At 41.7% G+C, this 18117-nt stretch overlaps 1 protein-coding gene across 4 annotated transcripts in view; it reads right to left on the reverse strand.

Moving 5' to 3' along the window:
• Positions 1-17072, reverse strand: part of Fam81b (family with sequence similarity 81, member B) — a 46723-nt gene extending 29651 nt beyond the window's left edge. Inside the window, exons 1-3 of one of the 4 annotated variants that reach the window (XM_013513074.1) lie at positions 16901-17072; positions 16388-16479; positions 13194-13258 (exon numbers count right to left, since the gene is read on the reverse strand). In XM_013513074.1, coding sequence (XP_013368528.1) covers positions 13194-13258; positions 16388-16479; positions 16901-16910 — 167 coding nt within the window. In that variant the 5' untranslated portion in view covers positions 16911-17072. Of the gene's footprint in view, positions 1-13193; positions 13259-16387; positions 16486-16900 lie in introns of all 4 variants that reach the window. The other 3 variants (XM_013513073.1, XM_013513076.1, XM_013513075.1) reach the window with 3 other exon arrangements.
• Between the last annotated feature and the right edge of the window lie 1045 nt (positions 17073-18117).

The raw sequence follows: 18117 nt of genomic DNA on the forward strand, positions 1-18117 counted from the left end.
CTATACAGTTCAGGCTGGACTTGAGCTCACTTTGTAGCCCAGGCTGGCCTCAATCTCACAATGATCCTCCTGCCTCAGCCTCCCAAGTGCTGGGATTACAGGCATGTACTACCACGCCTGGTTTACATTTATCCATATTGCTCTTAAGTTCTAGGGACTTTGTATCTCATGCGCCAGTGGAGGGGATTTGGGTGTTCTCTCCAGCTCCAGTCTAATCTGTGTGGCACAGCAAGCTTCTTCATGAGCTTTCATTCACAGGAATGCTTCAATGTCACAAAACCTTCTATTTGGCAGAGACATGATTTGATCTAGCTATCTTAAAACCTAGCCTAAAACAATTTTCATGATGTGACATCTGAGTGGTGGCAAAATATCTTATAAATATCCACAGAAGGAGGAGGAAGTTTTAAATTGAAGGTGATTACCTTTTGTGAAGGCTTGGGAATAAGATGATGAATAAGACAAAATTCTGTCCCTAGAAAATCTACATTTACAGCTGTATACTTAGATACATAGAAGTATAGCTGTATACTTAGATGTGTAGATATACAGCTGTAGAGCACGTATGTCTTTTTAAAATAACAATTATGTTTGCTGGATCATAAAAATCCCAGGCCAAATAGTTCACACTTATTCCCACTGCACGAGCCAGATAGTGATATGTTGGGGATTAATGTTTGCTTAGAAGTAAGAATGTCCTGAGGACAGATTTTGGGGCCAGATTGCGAATGTTAGTGTTTTCTGAAGATTGTGAATATCAGCTAAGACTGTATTTAGCTGTGTAAAACAGACCAAACCAATAGGGCCTATGTGGCTCGTGTAACAAGTCTGGAGATAGATGGTCCAGACCTGGGCCAGGGACCAAGGTGGTCACCAAACACGCAGGCTCCTTGAGGCTTCCTGGCCCATCTGAGGGTGTGACCACCACTCTCAGAGTCTCAAGGCTGTGGTTCCACCTTCGCAGTATCATGTTCACATTCCAGACAGCAAAGATGGGGGGTAAAGGACAGAAGGTGTGTACCGGCTGAGGTATCTCCTCCCTCCCTTTTGAAATAAAAAAAGGGTTTCCTAAAGACTCACCGTGACACTTCTGTATTTCACTAGTTGAAACTGTGCCATGTGGCCACCTCTTATAAACTTGTTCTTTAATCGGGCACATTGTAGCCTTAAGTAACATTGAGACTTTTATTAGCAGAGAAGGGAAAGTGCATACATACTGAGTTGTCTACCAGTGGCACTTACCACGTATTTCTCTCTTTCTTATGTTCAATTTTATGTTAAGTGTCAGTATGAAGAGCTTAACGAATAAGATTTTTTTTTTTAATGCCTGCTGGTCATTTGTTTTCTACTGACTAATCCGCAACCAAGTTTCCTTAGGCACTGCCGTAGGTTGAGGAAATGTGAGCCACACATCCCATTATTGCAACTCCACTCATGAATGGTGGCTCACGAGGATCATGAAATGTATATTCATGTGAAATGCATATTTTTAACTCACCAGGCAGAGTCCACACAAAGTGTGGCAGGAGCATAAAGGAGGAGGAGGAGCTCTTGCTATGCAGAGGAAGAAAATACAGTAACAAGCTTCTCATTTAATAACTTTGTAACTTTGTCTTCCTGAAAGACTGCTCCCAAAGAAATATAACACAAGCCTTATATAAAATTTGAAAAAAACCTTAATAATTGAAGAAAATGCTTAAAGTTAAACTTAATTTTAACATATTAAACAGTTTATGTATAAATAACATTGCAGCATTAATCAGGACGAATTTTGTTAATGAGGTATTTTCACATTCTTGTACTAAATCTTTGAAATCTGGATACTTTGCACTCATGGTGCACCTCATTTGGGACTAGACACGTCAGAAGTACTCAATGGCTACATGTCGCCAGGGGCTATTGTGTCAGATGGTATAGACCTAGAAGTTGAGAACCAGAAAGGGAGAAAATGTCACCGAGCTGTCAAAAGTGTCACCACCATGTCCATCAGCTACCCACACACTTCACAAGTAGTTTCTACCTTTAAACCCTTAATATAACCCAGACATGCTGGCCCCCACTTTAAATTTCGTTTATTAAATCTTCTTAATAACACCATGAGGCAAGTATTACTAATTTTAATTTAACTTTAATTTCCAGTTCAAGATGGTGAAACTGAGGCTTAGAGGAACTGAATAAATTGGTCAAAGGTCACCGCACTAACAAGAGCTGAGCTGGTCCCCAAGCATAAGCAGTCTTATGAAGCCTATGTCATGTGTATGCAGAGGTGGGGGTTCCCTTCAACCTTGGCCCCCCATTCCCCCTGGAATGCACTTACTCTTTATTCTACCCACTATTTTAAAGAGCCAAACGGTTGCAACAGGGATGTGCATGAACTGTCTTTAGGGCCAAGCTTCAGCCTTCAGATGGACGCACCAGCTGTCAAGTTTACTGCGACCTCGTGAGACATCCTAAGCCACAATTACCCAGCCAGACACGTTAAGGTTCCTGATCCACAGAAACCGGGAGATGATTATTTGCTGTTTTATGCTACAGAGCTTGGGGATATTTTACCGCACAGCGGTAGAGAACGAATATAGGCGGTAACCTACGCGAAATATGAGAGAGTCTGAGACTCAGACGGTGACAGAGAAAGAGATGAGGCACCTCCCAGAGATGATGAAGCAGAAGCTGTAGGGCTTTTGGAATAGATTGGAAGCGGACTTGGAAAAGATAGAGATTTAAACATTTCTGATTTTGGGCTTAATGAAGATGATGCCATTGATCAAGGCTGAAGTTAAGTAAACAGACTTAGGGGAAGGAAACGAGCTTGAAATATTTATAAGGTACCCAGAGAGTGTCAGTCGTTGAGCAGTCTGAAAGTATGTATAGAAAACTGAATTTTATCCGAAGGCAAATGGCAGCAGAAGACTTGGGTGAGGACAGTGAGACTGGCTGAGCTGGAGGCCCTGTGCGTGTGTGACAGGGACCAGACATTTCAGAATTACTTAGGTGTGAAAAAGGAGAGTTGTACCGTCTCTGTCCGTCTTGGCCTCTAGCCCACCCCACTGTTCATCTCTCCCTGCTTGACCCTAGACTCTGCCGCTGTGTGGTGGGGACCCAGGGCTGAGGAACAGTGGGGTGGAGGGACTCGCAGAGCAGACCTTGGTCCCGTGGAACGTAGCGCTGTCTCCCTTGCCAGGGGCCCTGGTGTCTCAGCAGAGCCCGCAGGTGAGGCCACCTTCAGGCCGTGTCACATTTCTACTCGGTGCTCCGCAGGCCTTCAGAGAACTCACTTGGCTTCAGTGAGGACTTCACTGAAGAGAAGAAAGCTAAGAGCTAGGGTGAGCATGTGAGCTAACATATGTTTGCCCCAGGGAGCATGACGGCTCATGTGAGACCAAGCACAGAAGGAAAAGAACAAAACTGCACAGTTCTTCAGGGTCAAAATTCCTGGATGGACTACGGTGTTGACCCAAATGTTGAATTAGCATGCCTGCTGCCTTCACATCCTCTTTCTCCCAAGAGCTTGGAGGATCCAGGAACAAAAAGGGAGGAGCAAAGGGGGTGTTGAGAGCCATTTTAAAGTGGTGAATGAGTGGGGTACTGCAATGGGTAGTGGGGCAGCCAACTCCCCTTTCAGGAAAGATGGGCTGACTCTCCCCAGCTGCTAGGAGCCCTGAGAGAGTTGCCCGGCCAGGTCCCGCCCACTTCCTGTGTAGGGGACGGTGACTCTTAGCATATCATTTTAAGATAGAATAATTCTAGTCTTAATGCAAGCCTCAAAATGTGCCTTAAGAAACATCCCAGAGGGGTTATAAAGAGTTAACTTTGCAGGTCTAACTTAGGCCTGGAATGCTTCTCCAAAGACAAAGAATGCTAGGGCCTAAATAACTACCTATGACCTTGCCTGGGTTGTTTCATCGCTTCCCTGGCCCTAGATAAACATTGCTCTGGTACAGGTGTCCTCTAAAGAATCGAGGCAGAGCAGATAGCCTCTACAGGGAAGGGAGCTGAACTAATAGTAACAACAAACTAGGGGACAGCTAACTTTGAGCGGTTGCTTCTAACCAATTCTACCTGAAAAGGCCTCCCCTGACCTTGGTGTTCCTTGAAGAGCAAAAGGTGAAGACCTCACAGAAGATCTTTCTTCAGAAGGGGAGGGGTTGACTGTGGTTTTGTAGAGGCTGGAGCTCATGGACACCTTCCCACCCCTGGGCTCCGTGAAGCTGAGATGTGGTGGAGACCAGGACTGGGTTGAAATCAATCCTCAGGACAGAATGAGCTCACAGGCCAAAAGAAAGGGCATTTGGAGCAGAACCATTACATACCCAACTAGACAACACATAAATAACCTATTGGATTACAGAGTCCTACAAAGGAGGAACATTAGAATAGGTGTGGAATTTTTTTGAAATGACTAATAAAACACTACAAAAGATGATAAGGGAAGATATTAGCAGAATAATGAAATGAAAAAGGAAGGAAATGGGGCTGGGGATTTAGCTCAGTGGCACAGCACCTGCCTGGCAAGTGCAAGGTCATGAGTTTGATTCCCAGTACTGGAAACCCCCCCCCAAAAAAAACAAAAAACAAAACAAAAACAAACAAACAAAAAAGACCAAGGAAATAAGTAGAATTAGATAAAAAAAAATAGTTGAAATAAATAATACTTTCCCCTAGTTTCTCTTTTTTGTTTGTTTTTTATTTTTCTTCCAGTACCAGGAATTGAACTCACAACCTTACACTTGCCAGGCAGGCACTTTGCGGGTGAGCTAAATCCCCGGCCCCAATTCTTCCCCTAGTTTTTGACTTCTGAAGTCTGAACCTTCTTTGTCTTGTCACTATAAGACTTAGTGCCCTTTGTTAAAACGTTATTCCAACCAGGCTCCTAAGCTATGAGATCTCTTCTTCCATGGGACGCATGCTGTACACAGTATATAGCAAACTTGCTTGTGTTCTTCTCTTGTTAATTTGCCTCTTGGTAACAGGAACCTGTCCCAGCCAAGAACTTAAAGAGTGATAAAAATAAATTATGTTTTCCTCCTCTTTAACTATAGAAAAGGCCACAGGAGAAATGAGACCTAGAAGTACCTTGAAATCATCTCATTTACTTGTTTGTTGTTCTCCATCCCCCACCCCCCCTAACTCAAATAGAACTTTGTGCACAGATGTATTTGTATCTTGTTTGCAATAGCATCCCTGTATTCTGGAAGAGTGCATGACATTTAGTAGATGGGCAATAAATATTTGTTGATGCTGACTGGTGCTACTAACTCGATGGTGCTCTTAAGGCTCAGTTTTGGAGAAAAATATTGGCTCCATAAGTCAAAGGCTGTTAGTGCCTCGGGTTTACTTTCTTGAGCAACAATAACTCATCTCAGCCTGGGCAAGATTCCTCTTTCCTATCACCTGTATGTCCAAGAACAAAGGAGGCTTTTCTAAGGGGTTTCATTAGTCACGCTCCACCCACTGCTCACTGGGCTCAACACTCCCATATGGTACCATATATATATATATTCCATTCCTCCAAACCTGCCACGGTGACAGTGCTACCCGGAACTGCAGGTGTGAGTCAGAGGTAGGAGAGAAGAGAACGTCAGGCCCTGCTCGCGGTGACACATAGCCTAGCTGTGGACTGTGGATTGACTCTTTTGCTTTTGTTGAGCTGGAGCTGCTTTCTGGCCTGGAGACAACCCGTAGCCCGGATTTGCCAGGGAAGGTGTTTGATCTCCGGGCTTCAGTCCCAGACAGACACTTGTGAATTAAGTTGCATCACCCCAGCCCCAGTATAGTTTTTCTCTCAGGTGTCTCATCGTGGCAAGCACTGTGAGGTACCTTCCTAACAGCCCCCATTTCTGCCTGATTTTCGTCATCTTCCTCCCCCTCGTGTACTTTGGGGCAAGAGTAATCATGTGACCCCTTTCTTCTGTGTTGAAATGCCACTGTTTTAGGTAGGAGCAGAGGGAACAATCCTGACCAAGGAGATGCCAGGAGAAACTTGCTGTGGGATTCCTGGGTCAAGCTTCTTTGTCTTCAAGAAGAGAGATATAGCTCGTTGTGGTAGCACATGCCTGCAATCTCAGTGCTCTGGGAGGCTGAGACAGGAGATTGAAAGTTCAAGCTCAGCCTGGGGAATTTAGTAAGACTCTCAAAAAAAAAAATTATAAAATGAGCTGGGATATAGTTCAGTACAAAAACCTTGGGTTCAATGACCAGCACTGCAAAAATAAATAAAGAGAAAGAAAGAAAGAGAAAGAAAAAAAGTATAGAAGAAAAAAGTTACTTTTTCTCTGCTGGCTATCGTCACATCTATGTGTGACACCTAGAACTGCTAGAGCCATCTTGCGATCACGAGGAAAAAGAGAATGACAGGAAAGAAGAATAGAAAAAACCTGGTTGCTTGATGGTGGTAAGCTCAGTAAATGAGCCAAGCCCTAGACTGTCTTGTTAGATAAATTCTCCTCTGCCATGCTGCCCTGCCTGGAGCCCGGACTGTGGATTGAAACCTGTACAAAAGGCAAGCCAGAATAAACCTCTCTTCCCTGTGGGTGTCAGGTATCCTGTCCTAGTGATGAGGAAGTAAGACAAGCAAGTATATGTGCGTAAGTACTAGGGTGATTCCACCGTATTCTGAAAACTCAACACCACTGGCTTATTTGTCACGCGAATCAGTGACTAATACAAGGGAAAATGTATAATGAAGTACTGGAGTGGGAAATATGAAACATCAGTTAAGTTCTGGAGACATTCAGAAGCAGCACGGCAAGTCGGAAAGCAAGACAGACAGGGTGCTTAGCAACCAAGCATTTCAGCGATGCCATTTTTAAACAGGACTTACTTGGCTAGGACGGTGGACGTGGTGGGCTGTGGGTTAACAAGGGGGAAGTCTGCAGTGGGGGCGGTGCAAACAGCGGCAGAACAGCCGCGCCTGGGGTCCTGCCTGTCACAGCTGGCCTCGGAGTCATTTCTATCTGGCACGTGGAAGAAAACCTCTGAAGAGGGCAGCTCTGACTGCCATGCAAATACATTTTCCTGCAACCGTGGAGACGTGAGTGCCTCACTCACAGGCGGGGCTGCAGCTATTTCTTTTCCTTTAGAGTTTTTTTGAAAGTTATCTTTAAATGAGGCATTTTCATTTTTGAAATTTTTTTCATACCTGCAGGTTTCGGTTAATTGGATTATCATGATTATTATTAAAGCTCGCTGAGGCAAAAAAGGGTGATGTTCAGTTTTATTTACATCATTCCTACAAGATAAACATAAGGCTTCCTTATATTTCCCCCTCAATTTCTACTGCTTTAAGGAAAGAGACTATTATTTTCCGATTGGCCTTTCTAAAGCAAAGAGTAGAACAAACACGAGTATTCCTAATCTTCTAAGAGAGATTCGGGATGTACTATTTTTCAACTCATCAGGTTACCCAACAGGTTGTAACCTGAGGCCTTTCACAGCGAGTGCGGTGTGGGCCCCCCATTCTATAAATACATAAATCAACTAGCCACTGCTGTGCTTTGTTAGCATGTTAGCGGGATGATCTCCATCTAAATTTAACCATGCAAGGGAACAAATAACTGAGATCCTGGATTGGTCCAGATGGAGTTCTTAACCTTTGGAGAAAGAGATCTGCAGGGACCTTTCCAGAGGGAAATCTGGGCTTTGCCCAGATCACTGATTGTGTAGCCGACTACTGAATCTGAACAGACTTCCCCCAAATTCAGAGTTCCGTTCCTCATAGCTCTGAGTGACTGACGGCAGCGCTGTGCTGGCTGGCAGAGGCATCAGTATTTGAGCCTCTCGCTTCCCTGCCTGTTCTGTCCTTGGGAGAGCGCTAAATTTACCGAGGAGATTCTGATAACCATTTGATCAACCTGTAATGTAACACTTGGAGACAAAGGTTTGGGTATTTAAACTTTCTAGAATGCCAAAGTGCATAAAGAGAAAATTTTCTGCATCTTTGTATCTGCTTTCTGACTAGTTTCTTCTGAGTGTATAATCTGTGTGTCAAGAATGGTAAAATAGAAAATATATTTTCTGCAATTTCTCCATCTCTTTTTTCTAAGCAGCATGGCGGATGCGTTTTGGTAGCGGTAGGAGCCAGCGTTATTGAGTGTACTGTGAGGGTGAGTGATCCGGGATTGTGGGAGACAGTTGAAGTTTGGGGACTTGATCTGGAAAAGAGACCACGGAGGGGGGGGGGCTGGGCCAGTATGGAGCCTGTGCAAGGATGGGCCTGGAAGAGACATGACTCCAGGTAGTGGTACAGCCAAGAAGACATCAGAGGAGGGACAGCTTGTGTGGCTGCTTCCTGTGGGAAGTTCTGCCCTCCATCAGGCAAACTCCTCCAGCAGTAAAGTTTTAATCAAACTGCAGCATTAAGGAAGCACCTGATGGGAAGGGCTTGCTTTCTTGTGCAGGCATTACAGTGGGTGAGGGCTGCAGACATAACCCTGTGCAAATGCTGCTGGGTGGACACCTTGCTTTGGTCCCTTTTGAGATTCCTGGAGTTTGCGGTAGCACTCTTGAGACACTTTCTCATATCCCCTTGCTCTGTTTCAGCGGGTAGGGAGGGTGTGTGTTTTTAATGTCTCCAGAGTAAAGAACGCTGTACTTATCATCAGATGACTTCGGTTTGAGTCTCGACACTGCCTTTGAACTCTGTCAGGTTACCCAGAAGAAGACTTCTCTGTCCTGTGGAAAGAGTGACTCCTGCCCTTCACACGCAGCTGAGGGCAATCAATTTAAGTCATGCATTTGAAGTGTTTTGGGATAATAAATATTTTACAACCATCTTTTTGTAATTATTAGTCATTTTTTGTTTCTAATTTTTTATGTTTTTTTGTCTTCACATCTCTCCATTATTTCTGCCTGGCATCCTTGCAGGAAAGGAAGGAAGCTGAGAACCCTGGTCCCAGAAGCCAGGCCATCTCCACCAAGTGACTGAGGAAGGGGAAGGGGCCCCATTTGAGATGCTCAGGTCCAGAGAGGAAATCCAAAGCCAAAGCCCAGGCCAGCTCTGGCTGGGTTCTGATGGCAGACAGGCCTCAGTGTAGGTCAAGGCTCAGTCTAGGATCTGGGTACAATCAGACATCAGGACTGGAGCTCAGTGTGGGCTGCAGACTTTGGTCTGAAGCTGGTATGAAGGCTCCAATAGGGCTGGGACTGTCTGGCATTGGATCAGTCAGAGTTGTTATTTTCTTCAGTTTTTATTTTTTTTATTAGTGCATGTTTTCAATGCATAATGATTACATTCACGGAGTACTATTCTGCCATAAAGAAGGATAAACTTGAGTCATTTGTAGGAAAATGGATGTGCCATGAGACCGTGATGTTAAGTGAAATAAATTTAAGTATTGCATGGTTTCTCTTATATGAGAAACCCAAAACATAAAGAAAGAGCAAGAGAGTTAGTAATTTTTAAATGGTACTGTTACAGTTTGTATCCGAATGTCCCCTCAAAGCCTGATGCAGTCAGGGAGCAGGTTTCTAGAGTTTACAATTAATTTACTGTCAAATGTTGGAATTATGGATGTGAGTGCTACACCTGCCCTGGGGTGGGTAGTTTGCATACAATGTAAGGGAGGGAAAGAGGCTGCTTGCCGCAGCTCCTCCCTTGTGCTCTTGCTGCTTTTGCTATCTTCCACTGCTATGAACTGTTGCCTTCTGCCATGTTCCACTCTGCCTTGGAGCCAGCTGAGTATGCACTGAAACCTCCACAAACAGTAAGCTAAATAAACCTTTTCTTCCTTCAATTTGGGTGTAAGTTATTTTGTCTCAGCAACGAGAGAAAAGTAACCAAGACAGGTACTGTGGACTGAATTGTACCCCCCACCAAAGATATGTTGAACTTTTAAGGTCCAGTATCTCTTAGCTGGATCTTCTTTGAAATAGGGTCCTTGCAGATGTGCATAGTTTAGATGAGGTCCTGCTGGAGTCATATGGGCCCTTTATCCACTAGGACTGATGTACTCATGTAGAGACAGAGGCACTGGGAAAATGAAAAGATGGAAGGACAGACTGGGGCAAGGTATCCGTAAGCCAAGAAAGGCCACAGCACAGACTTGTTCTCAGAAGGAATCAGTTTCTGCTGACATCTGTAAAACTGTGAGAAAATGAATTTTTATGGTTCTAAACCATGCAGTTTGTGGCACTGTGTTACAGCAACCTGGGAAATTGATACAGATGGTGAGTTATTTGAATCAAGAGAAATGTAAGGAAGTTTTAATAACAATATCTCATTTCTTCTATTTTGATCTTTATTTGTATATATATTTTGAGTTTCTCATATAAGAGAAACTGTATGATATTTAAGGTCATGTGTCTGACTTATTTCACTTAACATTATATTCTCCAGTTGCATCCATAGGAGATAGATCAGTAGAAAATAGGGAGAAGTTCAAATAATTCCCTAAGTTATCTGCTACATTGTTTCAAAAATATTTTAATACACATGCTCATTTGTTTCAGTTATGGTACTAGTTTATCTTACTTCATTGAAAAGAAAGTTTTGTGCTGTTACCTGTTTAATTCTTCTTTGTAGGACAGTCTTTTTTTGTCTGTCTTCCACTCCTAGTAGCTACTTTTCAGATTATTATACACAGTATTAACTCTTGTGATTTTGTTACAAAATTTTATTTTTTCATAAAATAAAAGAAACAAAATCCAATTTCTAGATAGTGCTTATCCTACGACTGCACTACTTTTTTTTTTTTTTTTTTGGTCTTTCTCCGGTACCAGGAACCGAACTCACAACCTTACGCTTGCCAGGCAGGCGCTTTGCCACTGAGCTAAATCCCCAACCCCTGCTGCACTACTTTCAAAGGAATATAATCTCATTCCTGCAGCTACCCTATAGCATAAGTAAATTTTCTCTCAATTTAGGAGTACCCTGAGGCTTACAGGCATCAGTAACTCAGCCGGGAGACATTTTAACACTCTTCTCTTTCTCCTACCCGACAGCACCTTTGTTTAGGTTAATCAGCTTTTCCTGGTAGAGGTGCACTTTTCTAAGAGAGGTAAGGTATGCTTCTTCCTCTGCTTCCCCGTATGTAGCTTGCTCCCAACATCTGTAATTGATGTGGAGTAACCTTTCTCTGCTCCGCTCACATCTGTCCTCTCGGAGGCGCCGGGGTTGGAGGGGCTCCCTCTACCGGACTGAGACTGAAGCTCTTCGCTCTGACAAGAAGTGAGTGTCTCCAGGGACAGGAAGAATGAAGCTCATCTGGGCAGCCCTTGTCTTGGTGGACTTGGGGGGCCCTGTGGGTGGTGCCCAGTTCGTGCGGCTGTGCCTGCTCATAGTGCCTTGACCATCCCAGGCAGGGCCAGTGTGAGAAGATGAGACAGAATAAGGCCGTGGTGTGGCTACTGGCAGCGCCATTCAGTGTAACGTGGCCTACCCAGAGAAAGCCTTACAACGGTGTTTTGTCTTCCTTTCTTACATACTGTAGTGTGAAATATCTGTCTTCATTGGGCTGTAACAAAAGCGATGCATCATGACATAATAAAAAGTCTGCTGTGGTCCTAAGAAAAACGTTGAAACTGAATACTTTCAGACCCTGAATGTCGTGCTGTACTCACAAGGAGAAATTAATGATTTATTGCTTTGCCTATTTGACTTCATAAAAGTTTTATGTCTCCGCATTTTAAATACTATCCTTTGGCTGTCAGCCAGACCCTCATCTTCCAAAAATGTACTCCTGGGAGGATTACTGAGATTGGCTACAGCCCGCCCTGGAAAATTGCTTGGTATTAAACAATTTCATTTCCTAGCTTCCTTTTGTTTAGAAAATTTAGAAGTTTCCCTATAGACAGGAGAAATTCAGCACTTATTCTACCTATAGACTTTCAAATCAGATCCTAGGTACTATCGGAGTCCAAGGTTATTTGCATCTTTTTTACCCAGCCATCTTTGCCCATTTCCATTCCTGCCTTAGAAACTTTGCTCTTCTCCAAGATGTCCAGGTGCCCAGATCCCTCTCATCTTATCTTGACTCAAATGCCAACTTCTGGAGGAGACTCATGCTGACCAGCCTATCTAGCAATGTGTGTGTCTTCCTTTTGCTAGAATGGAAGCTCTGTGAGGCAAGGGTCTTTGTCTTATTTATTCATTCACTGGTAATTCTCCAAGTGTCTAGCACAGTACCTGATGTTTAGTAGGGACATGTAATGCAAAGAGCATTTCTTAAGTTAATAAATGATAATAACCAAGCTTTGAATGTTAAAGATGGAAGGAACCTTAGAAAATATTTGGTTCCATGGTGAGAAAATTTTTTCCCCAAGAGAGTTAATTCAAGAAGAGTACAAAGAGATTTATGAGCAGAATTTTTTTCATTCAAAATTAAAATCCCAAGAGAGAATAATGTTCTTAAATTTTAACCACCTACTTAATTATATAGAAGAACAATGATGAGAAATTTCAGTGAGAGTTGAGATGGAATAAGTACTCCTCACTGATCACTCGGAGCTCCCACCACATTTTATAGAGTAGGAAGAGATTGCCCAGAGAAGAGAAATTTTTTTTTCTTCCTCAAAGTTGAGTAGCTGATTGGAGAGATTAAAGAATAGACCTGAGATATCTTCATTTCCACTGATATTCCTTCCACTGGCAAGAGAAAAAAAAACAAAAAAACCTCCAAACCCCAAGAAACCAGGCTTTAGTATTTTTCTACTCAATTAAACTTAAACAGGCATTGAGTGCATTATCATAAAGCAGTGGATGTCTGCTCATTGATGAGCAAATATGCAAATTAGAATGATTGACTTTATTTAAATTCCTTCCTAGATGAGCTTTTGGTGTGGCACTGTAAAAGGTAGGAAACTAATTTTCTAGTGATTGACTTAATATATATAAAATTTTCCTAGTTTTTTTTCATGAAATGTTAACAAATCTATTTGGTTTATTTTGAAAGTCAGGGTAAGGTATATTTGAGTAATCTTGATATCATCATATGTCACTTAGTGCCTGTGTTATATTATTTTACACATGAATCTACACATATGTATGGAAGTCATTTAAGGCGAAGGTAGAAAAATCTATTTGCTTTGCTAGTCAGATAGGAATTGGATGGAGATTTTCATTTTTCTGAAATGGTTTAGGGTCTTCTGAAAGCAGAGAACTAGTTAACATGAATGCAGAGGTCTAATTCGGGTAGTTTAATTTCTGACTCAATCCTTGAGTACAGCAAGTAGTTAAAACTAGCAGTTTATGGACTTACTTGTTAACGTATTCAACTAGATCTGTAGAGTTCTTGGCTGACATTTTGGCTGGAGATAATCTTACCTAAAACAGAGGTCATAGATTTAAAATATATCTATCATCTACTACTTTACATACTGCTCTTATCATTTTTATCCTTAAATAAATGTTTTGATTTGAAGCAAAATGTATGCTATATGTGGACCACCCATGCATTTAGTCTTGTACATGCTCCATTTGTATTGTTAAACCAAAATGAAGTTCTAGGAAGATACTAGAGAGTTGCATATCATAACTTTGGTATCACAGAAAAAACTTTTTGGAAAAGTCAAAGCCATAGATTATTCCTGGGTAATTCCTAAAGGAATTATGCAGTGATTATTGACTGAATTTTAAAAGAAATCCTAATGGAGTAAATTATTCCTGATATGCTGATTTCTTAGGGGAATCAGCTAATTTTCAATAAACAAGTCTAAAAGTAGAAAACTAATCTATCCAAGTAATTTTATTTTCTAAAAACTTGGCTGTGAGATTATTACAGTCAAAAGAAATAAAAGCATAGCTACATACATAATGTTTAATACTACATACTACATGTTTAATACATAATGTTTAATACTAATACTACATACTACATACATATGTTTAATACTAATTTATTAGTATTAAACATAGTTGGTCATATGAAGTTAGCTGACAATCTCTCTAAAGAAATGGTACTTCTAGAATGTTCTAATTTTTTTAGACTGTTCTATTTGTGTGCAGGTTAAAAATTTGACAAAATTTCTATGAAGAAAGAATAGCAAATGTATTCACTTTTGTATATGCTGAAAAATGCTTAAAATCCAGTGTTCCTTTATTTTTTAAATTTAGAAAATAGAACACAGACTTATCCTAATTTTAAGAGACTATCTTTGAACTAATTCAATGGAGACAATGTGAATGGTATTTCATCTTAATTAAAAAAACTAGAATATATTCCTCATGTATTTTTTATTTGTTAAGGTATGCTACTATGATGGGCAAAATATCTTAAGACCTCTCCCCTATACAGAAATCAATCCTTTTGCAAATGTCACTGGAATTCCTATTTCTTAATTTGAAGCCAAGCATCTTAGTTGGAAACCTCCCTCTTCAAAGACAAACACATTAAGTAGGTAAGTCCATTATCAAGAAAGCACATAAAGGTCACCTAACAATAGTCATGGTCTCTTGACCCAGCTCACTTGGTAGCATGCAACCAGAATAGGTTTGAAGCTGCCTCAGGATGGGGTCAGTGAACTGCAGAGATAGTGCTTTGGTCCCCTCCCCAGTACTGAATAGGATCTGCAAGAGGTTGGATAGTACCCACCCAACTTTCCCTCAGAGAATGGATCCATTGATCCAGTGGTCACTTGGGTGTCTCTGTTCTGAATACCATCTTTAACGCACAGAGGAGCTCGCTGTTCTGCTCTGGCACCAGCTTTCTTATTCCTATTTCCTCCTGGAGCAGTACTGGGCTCTGGGTGCCTCACCTATTTCACTCTAATTCTATCCTTCCCATTTCTTCACTGTGAGCTCCAGGCCAGTGAGAGTCTGGTTTTGGTAATTTCCTTGGTACATTGTTTTGTCCATCCAGTAGCCTTCTGTGTCTTGGAATGAAAGAGTGTGATAGATTGAGTCCAAGGGCAATGAATCACTGGGTTTTGTCATCCTTTTTCCTGGTGTATAACATATATATTAACTAACACATATTATTATTACTAATTAAAATATATTAACATATGTTAGTATTTATTAATAAATACTTTATGTATAATTAATAAATACTAATATATGTTAGTTTTATTAATGTATATTTAGAAATCTTATTTGGAAGATTACAAGTAGCATCATCTTAAAAGCAATACCCATGCTTTTAAAGTGACAAATGTTAAATATGATGATGGAGAAAAATTTGGAAAAGCACAGAGAATTAAAAGCTTACAGAAGAAAAAAAATACTCATTCCTAATTCCACTACCCTGAGCAAGGTCATTATCATCGTGGTATATTTTTTTCTTTTAAAATTCCTTTTCACCTATCTAAGACAGTATTTAGACTTTTAATTTCTGGCTAGCTGAATGAAAACATTTCATACCTTTTCATCTCATTCTTGCAGGATATGATGTGATTATACATAAAAATTGTTTTGCAGTAAAACTACTTGATGGTTATTATTGGATTTTTTTTTACACATAGCAATTTTCATTCTTATATAATACTTTCAGGACTGTTTAATAGTTCATGGTCCTAGGGATCAAACTCAGGGTCTCACACTTGATAGGCAAGCACTTTTCCACTGATTTACACCCCTATCCTCATATGGCTTTGTACTATACAATTCTTTCTTGACTATAATGTGATTTCATTCTTCCAAGAGCCGTGGAAGACTGGTGCCATTATTTTACAATATGGTTAATATTAGTTACTTTGAATAATGGAAATTCTTATTACTGAGATAATTCAAGATGATTATTTTTATAGGTAAAGAGCTTGAGGATCAGAGAAAGTAGTAGACTTGCTCAAGGTCAGGAAATGGTAATAGTCATTTATTCGCTATTGATTGAGCCCTTCCTATGGGCTAAGCACTTCACCTGAGTGGCTCATTCAAACCCCACAGCAACTTGTGTGATAGGTCTAATTAGCCCATTTTGGCAAAGGAAAAAACAGAGGTTAAGCAGTTGCCTGAAGTCCCACAGACAGTGCCAGGAGTCACCAGGTCCCCAGTCAGCGCTTGGCATCCTACCAGCTTTCTGGTGCTCTTCCCATAGAAAAAGACTGCAACCGCTGGTCAGGTGTGATGAGAATTACCAACGATTAAACACACCACTTGCTTGGATAGTCTTTTTAATTAATGGAGAAAAATATGACCAGTATGAATAAAGCAAACATTCTTTATAACTATCTTGCTAAAGATAGTCCTTTTGAATCATCATAAAAAAAAACAAATTATTATTGAATTTGAAAAATTTAGTCCCATGCATTAAAATCAGTCCAATTAATGTATTTACAAATTGAGATCCTTTTTCCTTTCAGCCTGTGCTGTCATCAGTTGGTCTGTCAGGACAGAACACACAGGAAACGTGGGGAGACTGAAAAGAAAAATCATTTTTCTGGAACTCTTAAAGTTGTCTAAGGAAGCTGAGCAAAACACTGAATGCTACTTTTCATAGGACTATCTAAAAGTACTTGCTTTCTTTTCTTGGTCACCGTCTGTACCAGGAAGGGGGCCATCAGGTACTTCTGGCTGTTCTTCAGCAGGCAGAGAGGCACTTTTGTTTACATCTGTATCTAGGCAACCAGAATGCAGAATCAGATCAGGAACTACGGTAAAAGAAATTTTGCTGTGGTGGCATTTCCTTTCCAACTGCGGGTAATTTCTGTACATATGGCAAAGCTTAAAGGGGTGCTCCTGGTTTGTTTTACAGTTGCCCTCTTTCCCCACCCCCCACTAGCATTTTTTCCTGTGGCCACGTCACACCTGTGGTCAGCTACCACAGCAAATCCTCACAGGTACCCCTACAAGACATTTAGAAACTTTGTCAAGATCAAATAGTCCTAACATGAAATCCTACCCTAGTGTGTTCAGGACAACTGAGCATTTTGGTTGGGATTTATTGTTTTTATGTAGTAAGAAATATAAGTAAGGTAGTGAAGTATGAGAAGTTTAAATTTGCTACTAAAGAGTAGTCCACGAAATAAATACCTGAATTCATGAGGCTTGATTTTCCAGCTTTATTTTTCTGTTGATTTTATTTTTATTTTTTGAAAGGGAACTGTGGCAGATTTTTTTCTCTTGTCTTGGAAAGCCGAGTATAAGGAATCTTGACTGCATCCTAATCAAAGAGTTCATCTTTCGGGTGCATCTTCCCAAGGGTAGCTCAGCAGCATTGTGACTGCAGGAAGGGTCTGTGATGTCAGGGGGTTGGCCCTGTCCTTTAAGTCTTTACATTCATGGCATTTAGGAGCTTGTGTGTGTGGGGGGTCCTTAATGCTCACTGTTAGACACACACATACATACACACACACAAGAAAAACAAAAATGCTAGGGCTTTCACTAAGTGACCATTATTAATCTGATATCTCAGACTCTTTTCCTGAATTCATTTTTACAGTCTTGTAAGAGAACAGTTATCACCAAATCAGACAGAGAAAATAAAATGTTACACTCTCCATCCTTCTTCACATAGGCTAATTGAAGAATTAATTCTAGCCATGTAGGGGAGCATTATAGAAAATTCACCAACAGTGATAGGTGACAAGGGTCAGAGTTTTTAAATAAGGGATTCAGCTTTGTACAGGAAATTTTATCCAGCTATTTTGCAAGAAAGGAGTGGACTATTTTAGCTTTAAAATGTTTTTCTGCAGCTAGCTTCCTGCCTCGTAGGCTCCCAGAGGGAGGGTCCCGGGGCACGGGGAGCCTCCGGAGGGGAGCGCCGGTCTTCTGACCGGCAGCTCACTCCCGGCCTTGCAGGCCCCCGGAAGGAGGGCTTCCAGTGCACAGGGAGCCATGGGCGGGGAGCGCAAGTCTTCTGCCTGGCTAGCTTCCTGCCTCGTAGGCCCCCGGAAGGAGGGTCCCGGGTGCACGGGGAGCCTCGGGGGTGGAGCTCTGGCCCTTGGGCCGGCCCCCAGCCTGACAGGCACCTGGGAGGAGGGGCTCTGGTACATAGGAAGTCACACTGCGGTGAGCGCTGTTGCACACCAGCCCTCAGGCCGGCCACTGCTGCTTTGTTGAGAACTACCATGACACAGAGAAACATTGACACAGTTGGCCCACCATGCACCAGCTGCAGATGCCCACCCACAGACGTGTCTGAATCATTCAAACATGGATAAACCCCTGGGAATACATGCCATACAACAGTCACTCTTGCTCCTGCCATTGAGAACCAGAAAGGTCCAGAGTCAGTGGAGGAGCATCTG

Source organism: Chinchilla lanigera, unplaced genomic scaffold (assembly GCF_000276665.1).
Source record: "Chinchilla lanigera isolate Chin_1 unplaced genomic scaffold, ChiLan1.0 scaffold00017, whole genome shotgun sequence".
NCBI lineage: Eukaryota > Metazoa > Chordata > Mammalia > Rodentia > Chinchillidae > Chinchilla > Chinchilla lanigera.